We start from the raw sequence: 22,723 nt of genomic DNA, 5'->3' as shown, positions 1-22,723 counted from the left end.
TGCCTTGTTAATGACCTTCTGCTTTCTTCCTGTATGATGTTCTTGATGTCATCCCAAAACTCTGTGGTCTTCAGTCATTAGTGTCTAATGCATCAAATATGTGCTTGAGATAATATCAAAATTCAGGTGGGACATGTTCAAGGTCATATTTTGGCTCTTGTGAATTTGTTTTTAATTTTCTCTAGCTTCATCCTGAACTTGCATATGAGTAAGTTCAAGTCTTGTTTGGGATGATAATATGGAGCTTTTCCACAGATATAGTCAATTTGATTTCTGTGTATTCCATCTGATGCGGTCTATGTGTGTGGTTGTCTTTTATATTGTTAAAAAAGGTATTTGCAATGAAGAAGTCACTGGTGTTACAAAATTCTGTCATGTGATCTCCAGCATCATTTCTATCACCAAAGTTATATTTTCCAACTACTGATCCTTCCTCTTTGTTTCCAACTTTTGCATTTCAATTGCTAGTAATTATCAATACATCCTGATAGCAAGTTTGATCAATTTCAGACTGAAGAAGTTGGTAAATTCTTCAATTTTACCATCACTGGCTTCAGTGGTTGGTGCATAAATTTGAGTAATAGTGTTATTAACTGAACTTCCTTGTGTTGTTGTTGCTGTTAAGTGCCGTCATGTCAGCTCCAACCCATAGTGACCCTGTATAGGGTTTCCAAGGAGTGGCTGGTGAGTTTGAACCACCAACCTTGTGGGTCAAACTAACCTTATGGTCAAGTGCTTATCCTACAGCACCACACCAGGACTCCTTGTAGGTGTATGGCTATTATCCTATCACAGATAGCATTGTACTTTAAGACAGATCTTGGAATGTTCTTTTTGATGATGAATGTGATATCGTTCTTCTTCAATTTGTCATTTCTGGTAGAGTTAAACCATGTGATTGTCAAATTCAAAATGGCCAATACCGTCCATTTCAGCTCACTAATGTCTAGGATATTGATCCTTATATATTCTCTTTCATTTTTGAAAATTTCCAATTTTCCTAGATTCAGACTTCTTACATTCCATGATCCAATTATTAATGGATGTTTGCAGCTACTGGTCCCGAAAGCTTTACTACATTCGTGTTATCATGGTCAACTCTGCTTTGAGGAGGCAGCTCTTTCCTGGTAATATTTTGAGTGCCTTTCAACCTGAGTGACTCATCTTCAGACACTATATCTAACAGTATTCTGGTGTTATTTGTCATGTTTCAATATTCAATATTCTGGTGTTATCTGACAGTGTTTCACTACTATTCATAAGGTTTTCAGTGGCTAAACATTCAGAACTATTCTGCCTCCTCTTCTCCCAAGTCTATCTTAGTCTGGAAGCTCAGCTGGAACCTATCTACTGGCATTCAAAATACCAGTGGCAGAGCTTCCAGCATCACAGCAATATGCAAGCCACAGCAGTGTGACAAAGTGACAGACAAGTGGTGGTTTTACCTCTCTGGTCTCTCATTAATGTGTTCCTTAAGGGCTAAGACAGTATATATTTACTTTCGTGTCACTAACACCTTGGCACAAAGAAGGTGCTAATAAATATTTACAGACTGAATGAATAAATTAATCTACAGGTGAAGTGAATTTTGTTCTGATTTCTACTGCTGAATCACATATGGAGTAAACAATTTAATGTCCCTGTGTCACAACTTCTTCATCTGTATTATGGGAATAACAATTGTGTCCACTGTATTTTACAAATCATGAGGAATGTTCTGTGTGAAAACATTACCAAAAACAATAGCATACTACCACATACAAACTATACCCCCTTGCCCCCTGCATGTAAAACTAGTACAGAAATATATAGCCACAGAGACGAATTATCCAAATTGTTGCAGGAAAATGCCCTTGACAGCCTGAATGGCTCTTATTATGGATACTAAACCTGTGTAGGTTTTTACCAAGCAGGTGTTATCCTCTATGCCATATGGTGTGAGCTCCAGGGCTCCTCCTCACTAACAAACAACATACTATGTATGGCTTTACTGCAGTCTCCTTTATAAGACCTCTTTGACATCTTTCTCTGATCCCTACCACAGTGGAAACAAAAAGCCTGGACTGAGATTTAGAAGACCCTAGATCTAATTCAGTACTGCTACGATAGTTAGCTATGAGTCTTCAGGAAAGTCTATTTTTCTACCTGTGAAATGGGGATGATAATATTTCCTCCTCAAAAGATAAGGGCTAATTATGCTAATATATATAATGTTCCCAGCACAGTGCCTGGCACATATTAGGTATTCAATACATGGTAGCTGTCAAAAGCATATAGACATTTGAGGTATAAGACACACAGCTCAGCTCAGCTTTGTTCAGACCCCTTCTTCAATAACTTTTTACTGCTCGGTAATGGTGAAACCCCAAAGGTCTCAGGTTCGCAAATTCTTCTGAATCTTTTGTCACATCTCTTCCGTTTGATGAAAGGTACCATGAATCGAGGATGTGATACAAACTGAGAGTCAGAGGCCTCTTGTCATTACCCTTCTCTGTTTCAGTCTTATCATCTATACGATAAGAATAATAACTCACCTCGCTGGACTAATGTGAGGATTAATAGACATCATGGATAAGAAAGGACTCAGCATGCTGCAAGGCACTGGACATGTGAGTATTTTTTATAATCATTAGCATATAAACAACTCAGAATAAACCAATGGCTCCAAGTATTCTGATGATGACTCAGTATTGTGTTAGAATTTACTACTCCCCTGCCTAAAATTCTTTAATAGGTCCCCATTACCTATAAGAGAAAGCTAGAACTCCTACATGGCCTGGCCTGCTTACCATTCCTCCTCATCCACTACTCCCTTCACACTTCACATTCCATTCATATCAAACTCCTGGTAGTTACCTTCCAAGCATACCCTGCATTCCTCCTTTCCTTTGCACATGCTCTTCTCTTGGTCTGCAATACTTTCCTCTCTCCTTAAATCCTGCTCTAGGTAACTAACTCATTCAGCTCACACTTTACCATCAGGAAGCGTTCTCTGATACATTCAACCTTTCATCTGAATTTCAGATGCCAAAGACCCAAAAATTAATAAGTCAAACATAGTCCCTGGCTTCCTAAAGTTTAGACTACTGCACTATTAATGGTCTATGCCTTCATGTCCCTTACAAACCTGAGAAGTTCTTAGGAGTTGGGACAATGTCTGATTCATCTCTTCATCATCACTTCTCCATACAGGACCTGACAGAGAGCGGGGGCCTTGCAAGTGTTTAGTAAAAAAATTAATGTAGCACAAACCACCTTTGTACAAGAGACACTGTATGTTTAAAGAACAGTGGTATTCTCTTTTATGTATCACATTTTATAAGACCCTTTCAAACACATCAACAATGCACTTGCATCTCTCCTGGAAATTACGATTTCTAAAAATGAAGAAAAGAGAAACCTCTAAGGTCAACTAGTTTTTATTCCCAGTAATTCTTCACTGATTCCTATAACAGCCCTTCAAGTTTCATAGGACAGAATGAAGGCCCTTAGATAAACAGAATGTGCTCTCTTCAACAAATAGTCCTAATCCTGGATCGGTGGTGGTGGTGGTAGTGGTGTGCCGTGCAGTAGGTTCCGACCCACAGTGACCCTGCATAGGGTTCCCGAGGCTGTAAATTTTTACTGGAGCAGAAAGCCTCATCTTTCTCCCGCAGAACAGCTGGTAATTTCGAACTGCTAACCTTGAGGTTAGCAGTCCAATTCGTAACCACTATGCCACCAGAACCCCTTAATCCTGGTTTTGTAGACACTACCAATCTTCTAAATTAAGGTACCAAAAGATATGGGTAGGTAAGGCTAGGTAATCATGTAACTGATGAAGAAAGTAAACCTCAGAAAAGCAAAGTGGCTTTCCTAGGGTCCAAAACTATAAATGAGAAAGTAAATCCCAGAAGTCAGGTCTTCTTGTTTCACAGGTATCTAGAACATTAAAGCTGGAAGGTAACCCCCTATTTATCAAGTCCAATTCCCTTATTGTATAGATAGGAACTCTGAGGCCCATGATTAGGAGTGATCAAGATGATGCCTTCTAGCCCAGGCTCTGCCTCTACCACTCAGTCCTGATCATTAACCATCATACCTGCCCATATTAGAACAGAGGAAATAAAGACTTACCAAAGTATTAGAAGAATTATAATCCTCAGCTAATTTATCTGCAAAGGAAGACAGACAAGGGACTCAGTTAGTAAACAATTACAGTTCATCTCTTCTTGAGAGCTATTCAATCAAGTACTTCCTGTTGTTATAGTTAAATGTCATCAAGTTGGTGCCAACTCATAGCAATCCTGCATAAGGTTGTCAATCTCTGTGGGAGCAACAAGCCTCATCTTCCTCTTGTGGAGGGGCTGGTGGGCTCGAACTACCGACCCTGTGGTTCACAGTCCAGTGCTTATCGTACAAAGCCACTGCACTCCCCCAAGTAGTTCCTAGACTCAAAGAATAATAATTTTAGAGCTACTATGGGCCAGATACTGTATTAAGCACATTATACACATTATTAGTTCGTTCAGTCCTTACTACGGCTCTGAATGGAGTTCTGATGTAGTGCTGTAGGATCAGCACTAGACTGATAACTGCAAGACCGGTGGTTCAAACCCACCACATGCTCCTTGGAAACCCTATACAGGTTTGCTGAGTGGGGACTGATTCTACTACACTTAACAACAACAATGGCTCTGAGTGCTATTATTATATCCTTTTTTACTGATTTGGAAGCTGAGGACCAGAGAACTTAAGTGATTTGTCTAGGGTACACACAGGTTATATAGTGGAGTTCAGATTTGGACCCTGGTCTGACCCAAATACTATGTTAGAACTACATCCACATCATTAGCTAAATCATCATTGGGACTCAGTGGACCAGAAAATTTCCTGTATTCTAAGAGAAAGGCAAGAATTCATGGCTGGCATCCTTCTAAGCTTTCCATGCCAAATCATGACCAGCCTGTAGTTGTAGTTCTCGGAAAAGAATCTTCTAGATCTATGCATATTCCCTGAAAGGAGAGAAGAACTAAGGCTTAGGAAAATAGGCATTCTTCACATCAAGTCTAATTAATGGAGGGATCTTTTTTTCTAACAGATTCAAACTCCTTCAATGAGGCAATTATCATATTTCGCTGATTCTATGATGGACACTTTTTCACATTAACATCTCTGAAATAGAGGTGTATCTACAGTCAAAGACATTTCACCATTTAATCAGCAGCTTCCCCTTTACCCACTTCTACCCCTTTTTGTTGTTAAGTGCTGATGAGTCAGTCAGTTCTGACACATAGCAACCCTGTATAGGGTTTTCGAGGAGTGGCTGGTGAGTCTGAACCAATGATCTTACAGTTCAAACTAACCTTGTGGTCCAGTGCTTATCCCACAGAGCCACCCCAGGGCTCCCTCAATGGTATATAAAATTATGGTGCATCTTATAACCAATATCTTAGGTTTGATGAAATATTAAATGTAGGCCTACTGGAAAACTTAGCAAGAAAAGAAGTTTAAAGACTTTTGGTGACCAGCATTTGGCCTTGTTTCCAAGAAGAAACTGGTTTCCCCAGTTCACCACCAATAGAATTAAGGAGGAGAAATAGCCAATATTTTTCTCACCAAGAGTCAAAACCCAGAAAATATCCAAGGTCTAAATTCTCTTATATAATAAAACACCAAGTCCAAAGGCACCTCATGAATCCACAGAGCACAAATAAAGCAGTCCATAACATTATGTTCTTAAAACAAATCCTGACTTGCCAGCTGTACCCTGAAGAAACCAATTCAGGATATACTTTTAAACATAATTCAGTTTGGGATTTTTTTTTTTTTTTTTACAATAGGCTATCAACTTAGGAAGATGAAAGTACAGCACTGCCTTTCTTCTTCTTCTTCTTCTTCTTCTTGTTAAGTGCTGTCAAGTTGGTTCCGACTCATAGCGACCCTGTATAGGGTCTCTGAGAAGCAGCTGGAGAGTTTGAACTGCCGACCTTGCAGTTCAAACCAACCCTACAGTCCAGTGCATTATCTTGCAGTGCAACACCACCTAATTCTATTACTGTTATTATTTTTGAAGAGTAGGTATTCTAGCAATAAATTTATTTTATCATATAAAGAACAAGTAAATATTGTACCTTTTAAAGGTGATGTACAAATTTTACACAACAAAATCAAATTTCAAAGTGCAGAATGACATCAGTAATTATATAATTAAAATTACATAAGTACTCAAAAAATCATCACTTTCTCAATATAAAAAAATGAGGAAACGAGGCTCAGTGAAGGAAAGAGACTTGTCCCAAGTCACATATATCAGTGGCAAAGTAGGGCTAAACCCCAGAACTATGGCTTGTCAACCCAGAGTCTAGCTTTTTTCAATCACATCAGCTACTAGTTAGTACAAAGGGAAAAAAATACGACGCTTGACAAAAAAGTGGCATGAAAGATAGCACTTGGGTTATATAGACAGCAAAGGGTTTTAAAATCTGGGTTTAAAACACATGACTGTCATTTACCAGCCAAGTCATTTTGGGTAAGTCTCCTAATTTCTCTGAGCCTAATCAATTTCTCTGGGACTGTAAAATAAGGAAAATAGTCCTTGCCCTGCCAATCTCCCAAGACTTTCATGAGAATCAAATGAGATAATTCATGTGTAAGCATATACAAATTGAAGGAGCATTAACATAATTAATAGCATGAGAGAAAGAAAGCAGGGAAGAGGAAGAGAACTGTGCCAAACATACAATTTTACCAAGAGTTGGCCCTGGTTTCAAGTTCTAGAAAATCTTAAAGCCTGAACATTCATATATTATCCATGTGTAGAAATTTGGGGATAAAAAAAGTAATGTATACACATGAAACTATATATATACTCTCATTATAATTCACACAGGCATGCACAGATGACTATACATATAAATACCTATGTATACTACATAAATATTCTTTCATAAATACTTAAATGGACTTAAATTCCAAATATGAAAACCCACAGACCTATGCCTCCATACCCATGCCTGGCACTTCCACACATCTACACATTTGCATAAAAAGAGACTCTTACAAAGACTTTGCAGAAGTTTTCAAAGCCAGCTCCTAATCTGATGTCTCCATGAAAAACTTCTCAAAATACAAACTACTCTACTGACTGAAAAACTTTGTCACCTAAGCACTCTCCACTCCAGTTTTTCCTTGGAATGATCAAGTCCCTCAATGGAGTAAGTGAGACAGAGCCAGCAGGACCAGATGTGAGGAAGGAAATACTGCTGGGAACATGCATGGCTCTCTCCTGGGCACTACCACGGCAGCATAAGCGAAGCTGCAGCCAGCCATCACCACCATCTGTGCCCTTTGATACATGCCAGATCCTGGCTGGGGAAAGCATCCTTCCAAATTAGGTAGTTCATCTGGTTCTCACCTTCCCCAGCAATACTGACTGCCCTTTGAAGAAATCAGCATGAGAAATGGCAAGAACACAGGACTGGAAGTTGAAGAGACCAGCCCCAGAACTAATTCAGCCACATTATAAAGGTTTTTCTTGGCTTTAATGTCTGTACATCAAGAAGGAGCAGAAAGTGATATATGTTAAGGATATTTTTTGCTCTGATATTCTAAAATGGTATACACAAGACAATTTTCCAGAAACGTAGGGCTTCTCATAACTTATCCTAGGAAAAATCTTTCTGTAAAGTAAGGAGTTGCTCCACATAAAAGTTACTACAGGCAAGTAATAGACTCAAAGGGTGCTAGTACAAGAACTAGGAGGCCTGGATTGTAATCCCAATTTTGCTCTGAAAAACACAGCCCCTTATGAACAGAGTGCACATCCGAGAGCATTATTATTTCTAACCTGTTTTCCATTTTCATCAAAATTAGTCCCCTGAGGAAGATATCAGGTTTGCCTACTTAAAAGATACTCAGTAATGCTATTAAATAACTAATGATATTAACAATAATGATAGTTTGTATTTCCATGGCACTATTTTATAACCTACAAAAAACTTTCATACCAATTAACTCATTATGTGCTGTAGGTTAATGTGTCAGACTGCAAAGTCATTTGAACTGCAAAGTCAGTGGTTCAAGCTCACCAGTTGCTCCTTGGAAACCCTATACAGGTCGCTATGGGTTGGAATCGACTCTACGGCACTTAACAACAACAACCTTACCATAACCTCTTGAGATATATTATTACCATTTTGCAGCTCAAAGAAATGAAATTTCTGTTAGAAACTAGTGAAGAACCTAGATCTTCTAACACAAAGCCTAAGTTATTTATATAAAATAACTTTTATTATATTATCTTTTATTAAACATGTATAGCTTCAGAATAAAGATTCAAGTTTGATGTAAAAACCTATTGTCTTGACTCTCAAATTCCAAATTTTCGTTTTAGTGTGTCACCTCCGCTCTTTCCAATGATTTCTTCTCTAATCCAAGGCCAAAAGGCATGTGGAGTTATTCCATCCATATCTACAACTTTCCTTTCTCTAAAGAGCCCAGGACACAATCTCCATACCTGTAAAGCTCATGTACTTCTGGCTATTAGAAGTCTTCTTTGAGTTGTAAAATTCCAGCACATCTAAAACAGCCTGTGGGTTTTTCTTCTGCTCCAACTTAGTGATATTTGATGTCTGAAGCAAGCGAGCCCACTGCTCTGGCATCCCCTGTAAGAGTGACAAGCAAGGTTGTTAGGGAGGAATACGCACAAGGGAGCCTGGAGCAAAATCAGAGCGAACTTTGATCCCTTCTAGCTGTTAAAGATGAGTTTGTTAGTCACTCCCTTCTCTCTCTGCCCTCAGAGCTTTACACAGCCACTTATGACACTTATCACATTATATTAGGCATTTCTTGATATGTCTGGGGCCACATCCTGCTATACTGTCATTAGAACAGAGACCAAGTCTGCTTTGTTTCTGTATCATCAGTGCACAGTACAGACCTTGATACCACGGGGCCACTTAACAGAGGCTTATTTAAGGAATGACTATTTAATGGCTAGTCTGGGTACAGTTTTGGAGATGAGGAAAGTGTCCCTCTCATGAATGTCAGTATAAAGTAATGAGTATCTCAGGCACAGGCAGAGAATTAGAAAAACTAAAAGGGATTGGGTCTAACAGAACATAGCCAGAATTCTAAAAGACCAAAGCCCTTTCTGTGACCCAGGACTCACCGTAAACTCGCCTGTGACGGCATCAAAACCAACGTGAATTGTGTGCTCAAAATCTGAAGGAAGAGAAATCTCTGGTCGTTCCTTCTCCTTCTTTTTATTTGCTGCAAGAGAAACAGGGGAAAGGAAATAAAAAGTGAGATGTTAATTAAATTAAGCTTGTTCTAGCTCTTTATGAAAGAGCCCTGGTAGCGTAGAGTGGGTTATGTGTTGGGCAGCTAACTGCATGGTCTACTACTCCGCAGAAGAAAGATGAGGCTTTTTACTCCCATAAAGATTTTATAGCCTTGGAAACTCTATACAGAGTCACTATGAGTTGGAGCCAACTCATTGGACACAGTAGCAGCAGCAGCTCTTTATGAGTTGTGGACTCCCTTAGAAGGCAAAAACTACTTCACATACATATTTACAGCATTCAGCGGTGGACCTGGATTGAAGCAGATAGTCAGTGCATATTTAAATACTTAATTTTTTTGTTGAACTAAAGAAAGTGAAGAACATTTGTCAGAATTAATCCAAGTTCTACCATTAAAGAGCCTAACAATCCAGGGCAAATCACTTCCTTTTTCTGAACCCTGGTTTTCCCTTCTATAAAAAGAGAAGGTTAGAACAGATGGTCTCTAGAGACCATTCCATTCCTGGCATTGTATCAGATATGAGTATAAACTGCATCCCACCTACAAGTCCTTGATCGAGGACAGCTTTAAAGTTCTCAAAATTATTAAACTTTAGGCTTGGAAGTTGCTTTAATAATAAATATCACATAGCTGTCAGGTGCTTACCATGAATTAATTCATTTCAACTTCACAGTAACCCTATCAGTTAGATATTCTCATTCTTATTTTGAAGGTGAAGAAACTGAAACACAGAGATTAAGTTACTTGCACAAGATCACATAGCTAGAAAGTGACAGGGTCCAAATCTAAATCAAGAATATTTATTCCAGAATTTAATCTTTTAACCACTATGCTAGGCAGTCTCCCCAGGCCAAGATCTTAAAGAATTATATTGTCTAAATCCTTGAGACATCCCTCTCCCATTAAGAATCTTGTATAAAGTAGGTGTTCACTAAGGTTCTTCTATTCAGGCAGAAAAAGCTTTAATATTCCAACTATAAAGAGTTTTAGGATTTTGGTTATTAGCTAGACCTTAGGTAAAATCATAAACAGGTATTCACAGACACAATCTAGCTAAAACAGTCTTAAATATTTTCTAAGGCTCAGCCAGACATTCTTTCTTCCTAGATGGGGACCTGCAGAGTCAAGATTTTAAACCTATCCTGTAAAAATACTCCCGATTCTCCCAGTCATGGCTCCTCCACCTTCAATGTCCTAGAGAGGAGGTAGAGAAGAGAAGCATCTGGTCCACACTCACAGGAACCTCTCTCCATATTATCTGGGGGAACAAGGTTCAGGCACTAATTGCAAAAACTACCATTTATTGAGTACTTATGTGCCAGACACATGCTAAGACTTTTGTATGCATTATTTCATCATATACTCATGCAACCCTACAAAACAATTATGTTACTGTTATTGATAAGTGCCATCAAGCTGACAAAACAATTATAAATATCCTTATTTCATAGCTGAGAAAACTTAAGTACAGTGTAAGCTATGAGAGCTGGAGCTTGAACTCCATGGGGCTGCCTTGTTTGTCTGAGTTTTCTAAGTTTTCACTCCTCCTTTGACAAGGTGCAAGTGCTACCACTTTTCTATTGCTCATTTTAGTGGAAAATACTTGTGTTTTCCTTTTCTGACAAGCTTCTGCCTTACACAGATTCCGACTTTGTCAGTTTTTTGGGTGTTTTTTTTAATTTTTTATTGTGAATTGAGTGATAGTTTACACAGGAAAACATCGGTTTTACATTCATCATTTCATTGTAATGATTACAATCTCCTCCATGCATCATCATTCAACAGTATTTGCTTCCATTACCTCTGTTTTTTTGTGTTTCAGTGTGTTTTCTTTTGGGGGGTGGGGGATATACACAAAACCCCTCAGGAATATATAATCATTTAAACACTCAAAGGGCACATTCTGCAAGCATGCCTCCTGGTGGCCACCATACAGCCTTTCTGTTTCCATAAGTCTAGAGTCTTCAGGTGCTCTCAGTTTCCATGTCTTCCTCTCTGCCTCCATCTCTGGTGTCATTGCTTCTCTAGATAGAGTCCCACATTCTGCTCATGCTCTTCTCCCTTGATGGTCCTAGGGTCCTCTGATCCTAGGATCCTCTGTCCCTGGACTGTAAGATTAATTACCCCAACCCCTTGTTGTTACAAAACTTCTATTTTACAGTTGTGACAGTTGCAATTAGTCAAGATAACAATTACTCACTATTGAATCATAAGAATCTTATCCCCATCTCTTCTCACCAGACCCATTTAGGCAAGATGAAAACCATTCAGTGGGGAATTCTACCTTCCCCTGAACACTCTGAAACTAAACTACACTTTCTCAGGTTTTACTGTACTTCCTTTTAATAACTTACTTGACCACTCATAAGTTTCAATGACAAGTGTGACCAAAAGACTTTAGTCATGCAAGCAAACCAGAAATACCCAGTGGATATATGATGAAACCAGAATATCTCCATCTTTAAAGCACACCAGCAAGGAAATTTGAGGGGGCTTGAATCTTTGGTCTTTCCTACTACCAATCCCACAAGGAACCTACCAGAATTTTCTCTTATAGGAGAAGTCATTCTTTTCACGCCTACAGACGAGGCACAGATCCTGTCACTCGAAGACCAGCTATGAGTTTCCTTCCTAGAAATGTCCAACAAGGTTAAAGGTCAGAGTTTGTTGTTGTTGTTAAGTGTTGATGTGCCAGTTCTGACTCATATCAACCCTATAGGGTTTCCAAGGAGCAGTTGGTGAGCTTGAACAGCCAATCTTGTGGTTCAAACTGAACTTGCGGTCCAGCACATTGGCCCACAGCGCCACACCAGACTCCATGATCAGACTAGAAGACTGGAATTCACCATTAACATAATTCACTGGGTATCTGAGAACATGGCTAGGATCAGATAGAGGCTGAATGCCAGTCTTGCCTTGGTATATCCTCAGAGATCAGATGGAAGTCTATGGGTTAAGATTTCTTGTTGTTGTTGTTATTGTTGTTAGGTGCCATCAAGTCAGTGCTAATCCATAGCAGCCTTATGCATAGCAGAACAAAACACTGCCGGATCCTGGGCCAACCTCACTATTGTTCCCACGCTTGACCCTATCGATGCTGCCGCTTGGCCAATCCATCTCATTGGGGAATCTTCCTCTTTTTCTCTGACCCTCCACCTTACCAAACATGATATCCTTCTTCAGTGATTGCTCCCTCCTGACAATATGTCCGAAGTATGAGAGACAAAGTTTGGCCATCTTGGTCTCTAAGGAGCACTCTGCCTGTACTTCTTTCAAAATGGATCTATTGGTTCTCTTGGCAGCCCATGACACTTTCAATATTTTCCTCCAACACCATAACTCAAAGGCATTAATTCTTCTATGGTCTTCCTTACTCACTGTCCAGCTTTAGCATACATATGAGGTTATTGAAAACACCATGGCTTGGGTCAGGCGCACCCTAGTCCTCAAGCTGACATCTTTGCTCTTCAACACTTTTAAAAGGTCTTGTGCAGCAGACTTGCTTAATGCAATATGTTGTTTGATCTCTTGACTGCTGCTTCCGTGAGTGTTGATAGTTGATCCAAGAAGAACGAAGTCCTTGACAACTTCAACTTTTCTCCGTTGATAAGAATGTTGTTTATTGGTCCAGTGGTGAGGATTTTTGTTTTCTTTACATTGAGATGTAATCCATTCTGAAGGCTGTGCTCTTTGATCTTCATCAGTAAATGTTTTAAGTCCTCTTCACTTTCAGCAAGCAAGATTGTATAATCTGCATATCGCACGTTGTTAATGAGTCTTCCTCCAATCCTGATGCCACGTTTTTCTTCATAGAACCCGGCTTCTTGGATGATTTGCTCAGCATGTAGGTTGAATAAGTATGGTGAAAAAATACAACCTTGTCACACACCTTTCTTAATTTTAAAACATTCAGTGTTCCCATGTTCTATTCGAACAACTGCCTCTTGGCCAAGGTACAGATTCCTCATGAGCACAATTAAGTGTTCAGGAATACACATATTTTGCAATGTTGACCATAGCTTGTCATGATCCACACAATTAAAAGCCTTTGCACAGTCAATAAAGCACAGGTAAACATCCTTCTGGTGTTCTCTGCTTTCAGCCAAGATCCATCAGACATCAGCAATGACAACCCTAGTTTCACGGCCTCTTCTAAATCTGGTTTGAATCTCTGGAAGTTCTCTGTCAATATATGATTGTATCCGTTTCTATATGACCTTTAGCAAAACTTTACCCGCATGAGATATCAAAGAGACTATCTGATGATTTCCGCATTCTGTTGGGTCACCTCTCTTTGAAATGGACACAAATATGGCTCTCTTCCAATCAGTTGGCCAGATAGTTGTCTTCCAAATTTCTTGGCAGAGATGAGTGAGTGCCTCCTGGGCCGCATCACTTTCCTGAAAGATTTCAATTTTTATTCCATCAATTCCTGGTGCCTTGTTCTTTGCCAATTCCTTCAATGTACCTTGGATTTCCTCCCTAAGTATCATTGGCTCTTGATCATATGCTTCCTATTGAATCGGTTGAACACTAACCATTTCCTTTTGGTACAGTGACTCTGTGTAGTCCTTCCATCTTCTCTTGATGCTTTCTGCATCATTCAGTAATTTGCCCAGAGAATCTTTCAATAACAAAAGTCAAGGCTTGAATTTTTTCTTCAGTTCCCCCAGCTTGAGAAATGCTGAGCGTGTTCTTCCTTTTTGGTTTTCTGATTTCAGATCTTTGCACATTTTATTGTTGTATTTGGCTTTATCTTCTCGAGCTGATCTTTGAAATTTTCTGTTCAGCTCTTGGACCTCCTCATTTCTTCCATTTGCTTTATTTAGCATCTCGATGCTGGAGAGCAAGTTTCAGTGTCTCTTCTGACATCCATTTTTACCTTTTCCTTCTTTCTTGTCTTCTCAATGACTTTGCTTTCTTCATGTATAATGTTCTTGATGTCATCCCACAACTCTTCTGGTCTTCGGTCTTTAGTGCTTAATGTATCAAATCTGTTCATCAGATGATCTTCAGATGGGTTAAAATAAGGTCCCCAAATCCAGAGTTAATGCCCCAGTGACCAGGAAGAACTAGACAGCATTTATCCTATAGAGTGATTGCCTTTCTAGGTTGACATGTCTGAGCATCATGACCAAACTAAACACTCCTACAGGGCAGAGTGGCATTATCCCTCAAGACTTTATAATAGATTTATACTTCATAAAAATTATAATCATTTCATTTGTATCATGCTCTAGTGTTTACAAAACACTTTCATATCAATTAATTCATTGTTGTTAAATGATGTCATGTCATTTCTGGCTCACAGAATAGGGTTTCCAAGGAGTGGCTGGTGGGTTTGAAGTGCTGACCTTGCAGTTAGCAGTCCAGTGCTTATCCTATAGTGCCACACCAGGACTCCAAAAAATGTGTCTAAATGCATCTCTGTGATGAGTGAATGGCTACAGGTAAGTTCTCTAAGTAATACACTTATTCTAGTCTCATTTTCAAGGAGTGGCGCCAATCTTGCAGTTAGCAGTCCATTGTTTATGCTACAGTGCCACATCAAGACATTAATTCATTAGAGTCAAAAAAATATTTGCCAAGTAGGACAGTGACTATTGTGCCCATTTAACAGAAAAGAAAAATGAGGCTCCAAGAAAAATGACCTCTCCAAGGTCACAGAGCAAATTAGAAGCAGAACTGGGACCAGAACTCAGGTCTTCATGCTCCCAGTCCAGGGCCTTTCTATTTCATCACTCTTCCTCTTATATATTGCTGCTGCTTCTGATTATGTTATCTCTCCTTTCTTTCCCAACATACTACAGTTCCCAAATTTCTTAATAATTGAATCTCATTGCTCAAATCTTTTGCTCTTCTCCATCTCCATTGCTACCTACCCTATTTCAGGTATTGCTATCTGCTGTCTGAATTATCATAACCATAACTTGTCACCTGGATTCTGGAGCCCATCAATGCAAATAGCAGCCAAGGTGATCTATAATCTTGTTATTCAAAGCAATATTAGCCTCACCTGGGAGACAGCAGGAAACGTAAAAACTCAAGCTCCAATCCTGAGAATCAGTATCTGAATTTCAGTATGCTCTCAGGTGATTCATGACCATATGAAAGTTTGACTAGCTCTGCTCTATAGACTTGTTCCCTCTCCTTCATCTCCTACTTTTTATGTTTCATACACTCGACACCAACTACACTGAACCAATTATGGTTCCTTGATCATAATGGGCTCTTTCACACCTCTTCATTTCCCTTATCTCCCCGCACTGTGCCCTATCCCAGCTTAAAATTCATCTTTTCTATGACATCCTCTCTGATCTCTAGGTTGGGCAGTTCTTCACCCTTACTCCTGTTCCCACAGCACCAATATAGAAATCTCCTATTTTAAGTGTTTATCTTCCCTACCAAGCTATGTACAAGTGCAGGGGCCAGGTCCAAGCCATCACTGATACCTAGGGACAAGCACATGCCTGGTGCTCAGACAATGAGTGAAGAAAGGAACAATAACTAGGCATGGACCTCAACTAGGTAAATTTAAGGAATCTAAGACACACAAACTTTCTCCAAGACAGTAATAAATGTATAATTTTACCAGCTCTTGTCTGGCTTGCACACTCCAGCCCTGGAGTCCAAGCCAGTTTTGCTTGCCTCACTGTATTATTACTAAGCCCAAGATCTTACTTTCCCGTCTGGTCAATGGGAAGGAAGGAATAAATGTCTGTCCTGTTCTTACATTCTGTGAGTTTACGAAAATGGGAAGATGAGCACTCTCAAAGTTCTGTAGCTTTCTTTTTTTCCTGAGATGGCATTCCACAGTCCCTTAATAGATACTTCATATACATTATCTCATATAATCACCAGAATTCTGAGAGGCAAGTTTGACTTTGTAGATTAAGAAACTGAGGCACAGAATTACCTACAGTCAGTAAGTAACTCAAATCCAAAATAAGGTTCAAAGTCAAGGCTCTTTACATTGTACCAGTCTATGGACTCCTGGTATAGAATCAGTACTGGACTGAGAACCACTAGGTTGGCAGTTCAAACCCATTAGCTGCTCCTCAGAATTGACTCGATGGCACTTAACAACAACAACATATTCTATAAAGAATTTCAAATTGAATTAAGAAAACACTTTGACATAGTGAATAATAACATTTAATGAGAACTTACCATGTATAAGGAGCCATGACATACATTATTTTCTTTCATTCTCAAAATGCTATGAGATCAAAGGACCAGGCTTACTGTTCAAATAGATACCGGTGGAACCCTGAGACTATAGTTCTTCAGCTCTGGAACTGAATTTACCCCTGTGGCTCAGTTTTTATCCAAGCAATAGATAGGTATACAGGGGGGACAATAATACCTAGGGTAATCTCAAAAGATTTTCTTGAAGGACACATGACAATAACATGGGCTTATTATGAAGAAGTTTCCAGAAACTTGCAAACTGCATTGATGAGAAAAAGGCCTGGAAAGTTGCACTGAGGAATTGTTTTCCATCACAACAATGCCCCTGCACATTCTTCATGTAGGGCTGTCCTACAAGACTTTCATTGGGAAATCTTACCCTCCAGCTTCCAGCCCTGATCTTACCCCTTCAGACATCTTTTTGTTCTCTAACTCAAAGAACATCAAAAAGGAATGTGATTTGAGTCCCTCAAGGATACTAAAGCTGGCATTTTTATGTGATATAAATTGAAAGCACAGAATTCTTTGGAGATGTTAACACCAACTTCAGAAGCGTTTAGACCTAAATAGAGGTAGCTTTACATGTTGATATTTTTGTTTAGTAAAGCTTTCTGTGATTTTTATGTTTTTACTTACTCTCATATATTATAAGCCCTTGCTTTTGAGGTGATCCCAACTCATGGTGACCCAGGTGTATCATAATACAACTGTGCTCCATATGGTTTTCTTTTCTTTCCTTCTTTTTTTTTGAATTTAGCAACACAGGCAATTTATTCCTTACAAATACCTTTTTTTTAACACCATAAATGGTGATCATACAATTTTCTTTTCTTTTTAATAAACTTTATGTGGTTTTGGCGAAGGCTTCCACAGCACCTTAGTTTCCCATTCAACAATTTCTACACAGATTGTTCAGTGACGTGGGTTACTTTCTTTACAATGTACAAACATTCTCACTATTTCTGTTCTGGTTGTTTCCATTAATTTGGTTTCCTTGCCCATTTACATTTTCAACTCTCTTTAAAAGTTAACTGTGACTGTTTGGTCTCAGATAGATGATTGTTTAAAGAAGCACAGTACTCACAGATGATATTCTGTATTTTGTAACCAATCTGTTATTTAGCTAAAAGGTCATATCAAGGGCTAGTTTGTGTTCAAGGTTTAAAGAGTATCCCAAGGGAGTAGTCTTTTGATGAACATTAAGCATTTTAACTTTATGAGTTCCCAGTTATCTACTTTGTTTTCTGTTGCTTATGCATTCACTGATGTTTAATAAGCAATCACAGAAAAAAATTAGGTTCAAATGCTTTGCTTCTATATTTCTTCCAAGAACGTTATGATTTTAGATCTAATACTTGGGTCACTGATATATTTTGAAGCAGTTTTTGTGTACAGTGTGAGATAGAATCTTGTTCCATTTTTCAACATGTAGAAATCCAGATTTGCCACCATCAATTGTTAAAGAGATTACTCCTTCCCCATTGAATGGATTTGGCCTTTTTCAAAAATCAAGTGACCACAGATATTTAGATTTATTTCTGGGTTGTCAATCCAAAGAGTTTTTAACAGTTGACTTTTCAGAAGTAAAACACTAGGACGTTCTTCCAAAAAGTTTCTAGGTGGACTAGAACCTCCAACCTTTAGGTTAGCAGCCCAGTGTGTACTAACTGTTCGCACACAGATTTCATTAGGAACAATGGTGGCACTGTGGTTAAGTGCTGCTAACCAAAAAAGCTTGGTGGTTTGAACTCACTAGCCACACCACACACACACAAAAAAGACTGCTTCTGTAAAGATGTACAACCTTGAAAACTATGGAACAGTTCTAATCAGTCCTATAGTGTCACTCTGAGCAGGAATCAAATCACCTGCAATGGGTTTATATGGGTTTTCTTTTTTAAGATTCCATTACCGTAAACTAGACTCAGGGTATAAAAACAGGAAGGGCCTGGTTGAAGTGGGAAAGGAGGGAAGTAAGGAAGAAGTGAAAATTTAGTTGGCTGGATTTAAGTTGGGTACTGTGCAAGTCAAGCTGAGTGCCCACTATCTGTGATCACCACCAGGAAACAAGGCTCTGAAACAGGAATGCAGAAGGTAAGTGGAGAAGTCATATTCCTGAGGAATGGCTGGGAAGGAAAACAGTCCCAGAGGCATCTGGTACTCAGTCTCTTCCTGGAAGTAACAATCACTTTCCTCACATGGGCATAGCCCTTCCCAAAGCCTTCTGCAATCCAGATAGCATGGATTAACCCTATTTTGCAGCTGAGAAGACTGAGGTCAGGGAATTAAAAGAAGTCTTTGTCAGTGGGAAGAACCCTGGGCTAGAGCCAGACAGAAACAAAGATCTAGAATTATGTTAGCTATTAACTCACTTTTGAGGATTAACTAAAATAAAGGAAATGGTTATGTATTATAAGTCAAAGAGCTTTATAAACACAAATTATCATTAATATAAGAAACTGTCTTAGAAATAAGATTTCCTAACCTACTCATTTAGACAAAAAAAAAAAAAAAAACTGGCTGAGGAAAGAGATCAAGAAGAATCACTCTGATCTCATGTAGAAATGAGATCTTACACTTGAAGAGATAAAGTAGGAAAAGACACGTGTAGTCCCACCCATCTCAACTTCAAGCCTCTCTTTGACAAACTCATCTGGCTTTCTGATAGCATTGAGGTTGGTATTGCAAAACACCATGTTTTAGTATCGCCACCAACATTCCAGCACAAATCACTGGCTTTTTAAAATAATTTTTTATTTTTAAGCAGCACTTTTCATTGGTTTAGCTGAGCTAATCTGGGCTCAAGGCAATAAAACGTTCCAAACTAAGTGAGATAAACACTGACGTAGTCCAGTTTTAAAATTAACTTTGCTAAACTCTTCCCAAGCTGGGAGAATTCCACTTTGGTTATGAAAACAGAGCCAGAAAAAAAAAAGATTCCAAGCTGAATGCTGCAGAATTTCTTAGAATAAATGGCTCCGGATCCTAACCACAGGAATCAGGCTTTCCCACATGGAATGCTACAACTCAGCACCGCCTATTACAGGCCCCCAATTACTGCTGTTCCTTCCACTCAATATGCAATCCCCAGGCACAGACTGAAGCCACGGTGCAGGTCAGTATTAGGCAATGCCCACAGACATTCTACCCACTGCCGCCTCAAATCTCAACCACTACTGCAGCCCACAAAGAACTCTTCTATCTCAGCAACCAAATCTCCTTAGTGACCCAAAACTACCCTTCTGAAATATGTGACTCCAGATTCCAAGGTGGTGTCCAGGCATCTGTATTATTTCAAAGCACCACACTTAAGTCAGCACTCTTTCTACTTCCTTTGACCATATTTAATTGGTCTTCATCTCTTTATTATTGAGGTAAAATTTTTACATGTTCCCTTATCAGATTTAGGATTTGCAAACATTTTCTCCCATTCTTTGGGTTGTCTTTTCACTTTTTTGCTAGCGAACTTTAAATCATAAAAGTTTTAAATTGTGATAAGAGCATTCAGGCAGGAATATTATGTTTCCTATTTTGAGTTAGCAGCAATCACTTAAACTTCTAAATTTTAAATTCCATGTCCTCTTCCATTCCATATACAGACTTGGGCTAAAAGTCTATTTATTTAGAGAGATGAAGAACTATGGGTGATAAGATACTATATTAAAAATTACAACTCTAAATTGAGTAATAAAGTGGCTATGTACATGAGAGAGGGTTCCAGGGCAGGGCAACGCCACCTATGAACATAAACCCTGTTTCTAAGCAGTTAGCAGCACTGTATAAGTCACTTATACAGTTAAAAACTATCCAGACTTCTACCCTAACTCGAAGAGCTTACAATGAAGGTGAAGTAGGGAAAAGGCATATATATACAAAAATACAAGCCCAAATTGCTCCTTAAAAGTCTTCAATAGCTCTCATTTCGGTTATTCAACAAACATTTACTCATGTAAGATCACTGCCTACTAGACACCTCCACATGAAGAGTCTTCAAATAAAATGTTCCAGCACTAACTTTATATTTCAGAACCAATATGTTTGAAGTCATTATCGTCCCTGCTCTACAAACACCAACACTCTAGACTTGTTCCTCTTCAAGTATTCTCCATTTGGTTATGATACAATCATGTACCACCTTCTCCAACATGTAGTTGTACAATAACTTTTTGTACTGTAAGTTATTTTCTGCACTTCACTATTGTACTTGTTAACTTTGCCCTGTTTCAAGTTCCTTTGAATTCCAATTCTGATATTACTAAGTAGGCTACTAGCTATGCCTCCAAGGTTCCATTCATTAATAAAGGAGTGCCTTCTGTATAGAAGGTACATTGTTAAGAACTTTACATGTTATTCTCACAACAATCATGTGAAATAGTATAATAATTTTAGAAACAAGAAAACTAAAGGTCAAGAGGCTTGAAGTGACATGCCAAATGTCACAGAGCAGGTAAGTGGTGAATTCAGGATTTGAATCAACCAAATCAAACCCATTGTTGGTAAGTCAATTCCTACTCACAGCAACCAGAAAGGTCACAGAGCTGCCCTGTAGGGTTTCCCAGGCTATAATCTTTAAAGGAGATCACCAGGTATTTTCTCCCACTGATGGGAGAAAACTTTTTAGTTAGCAGCTGAGTGCTTAACTATACTACCAGGGCTCCTTAGATTTGAATCTGGTCCATCTAAATCAAAAGCTCATGGGAACTATTTACAGATAGAAAGCCAATTTCTTTAAGATGTTATAAGAACAGGGACCTGAAAACATGACTGAGATTCTATTTAAGATTAACAACTACTCAAATCAACATTTGGGGAACAAAATAGAAGTAATCTATTCATGTGGACACCCAATCCTTTATTTTACCACCTTGTCCATAAGGATCTCAGGAACTTCATCAGAGGTACTGTTAAAATCCCACAATTGCTTTCATTGAATAAAATGTCAATAAAAAGGAGATGAGGCTGCTGGTATGACTTTTTTTTAGTAAACCCATTCGTGAACTGTCCTAGTCCTCTGCTTTCTTTTCTCAGCTGCTATCTGCCCTTCTCATTACATTTAATGCTCATCTCTGAGTGTGGGTCCAGAAGACGTGAATGAAGTAGAGACAATCAAAAATTTAGAAAAGAAGGCATTCTAATTTAAACTAGTTTGAAAACAAAACATGTCCAGAGCTAGGCATTTCAGTATTTCTTAGGTTTTGAGTATTGTAAACAATTTTAGAATATTAAAAATTAGTAAATAAATGTGGTTTTCCAAAACCTAACAAGAGCACAGTAGTCAGTCTCCTAGAGTTTTGCTCCGATATAGTAAACAGAGTGGAAAACTGGGTTTCTCTTCCTTCTGGCTTCAGTCACTTTAGAAAGAAAACAGAAAGAAGATATTTAATGCAAGGGGGGATGGTGGGAGGGAAATGAGAGGCAGGGAGGGAAAATATTACAAGAAAATGAAGAAAAGCTCAATGAGAGAAGTTTCTTTACCCAGACTACCTTTTTTGAAAGCATAGAAACACTGAGAAATTGAAATACTTTACTTTTATCTCCAGGTAAGATGGATCTGTAAAATCGGTCCTTCTTTTTCTTCTCCTCTGGGTTTGGAGGCAGAGGTTTGGAACTGTGATTTAGGGTTCCAGCATCTTTGCTGCCAGCTCCAATCATAGTGCTGGTGTTTCTCATTGGAGGGGCTGGGGGCTTATCCTGAATGTCTAGGCCGTTGTTTGACATTGTCACCAGCAGCTACTGTAATCAGAAAGAAGAACGTAATTCTTTTATTGTTTTTGAGCAAAGAGAAATAAATGCTAAAATTTTCAAATAATCCAAATTATGTAACTCTTGCTTTAGGGCCCCTCCTGATCTTTCACTGTACACCATGACTACTGTTATCTGACTGCATTAACTATACAAGCACCACTGCCCAAAGAGGTAAATGCCCACTCTGGGCCAAGCACCACTCAAAATTCCCAAGGACTTTGCTTCCCATATTTGATACACTGGAGAGCACAAAAAGCCACCATGATATGATTGAGAAGCAGAAATCTGGTCCAGCAAAACAGTCTAACTTCCAATACCACTTTACTAGCTTTAGAAACATTCCATTTACCCATCCATATGAAGATTAATTAAAGCTGCTATCAGCATTCCTGGACACCTGGTGTGGTGCTGTAGAATCAGCACTGGACTGAGAAACACAAAGTTGGCAGTTCAAAACCACCAGATGCTCCTCGGAAACCCTGTACTGGGTCACTATGAGTCA

General features: G+C 38.9%; 1 protein-coding gene across 2 annotated transcripts in view; it reads right to left on the bottom strand.

Moving 5' to 3' along the window:
• Nucleotides 1-22,201, bottom strand: part of LOC102827026 (serine/threonine-protein kinase PAK 1-like) — an 81,476-nt gene extending 59,275 nt beyond the window's left edge. For both annotated transcript variants that reach the window (XM_006864996.1, XM_006864997.1), the window contains exons 1-4: nt 22,005-22,201; nt 9,152-9,252; nt 8,498-8,645; nt 4,117-4,154 (exon numbers count right to left, since the gene is read on the bottom strand). In XM_006864996.1, coding sequence (XP_006865058.1) covers nt 4,117-4,154; nt 8,498-8,645; nt 9,152-9,252; nt 22,005-22,194 — 477 coding nt within the window. In that variant the 5' untranslated portion in view covers nt 22,195-22,201. The remainder of the gene's footprint in view (nt 1-4,116; nt 4,155-8,497; nt 8,646-9,151; nt 9,253-22,004) is intronic.
• Between the last annotated feature and the right edge of the window lie 522 nt (nt 22,202-22,723).

This window comes from Chrysochloris asiatica, unplaced genomic scaffold, assembly GCF_000296735.1.
Source record: "Chrysochloris asiatica unplaced genomic scaffold, ChrAsi1.0 scaffold00074, whole genome shotgun sequence".
Lineage (NCBI taxonomy): Eukaryota > Metazoa > Chordata > Mammalia > Afrosoricida > Chrysochloridae > Chrysochloris > Chrysochloris asiatica.
The sequence above is the reverse complement of the archived record's forward strand: the minus strand, read 5'-3'. Positions and strand labels throughout refer to the sequence as shown.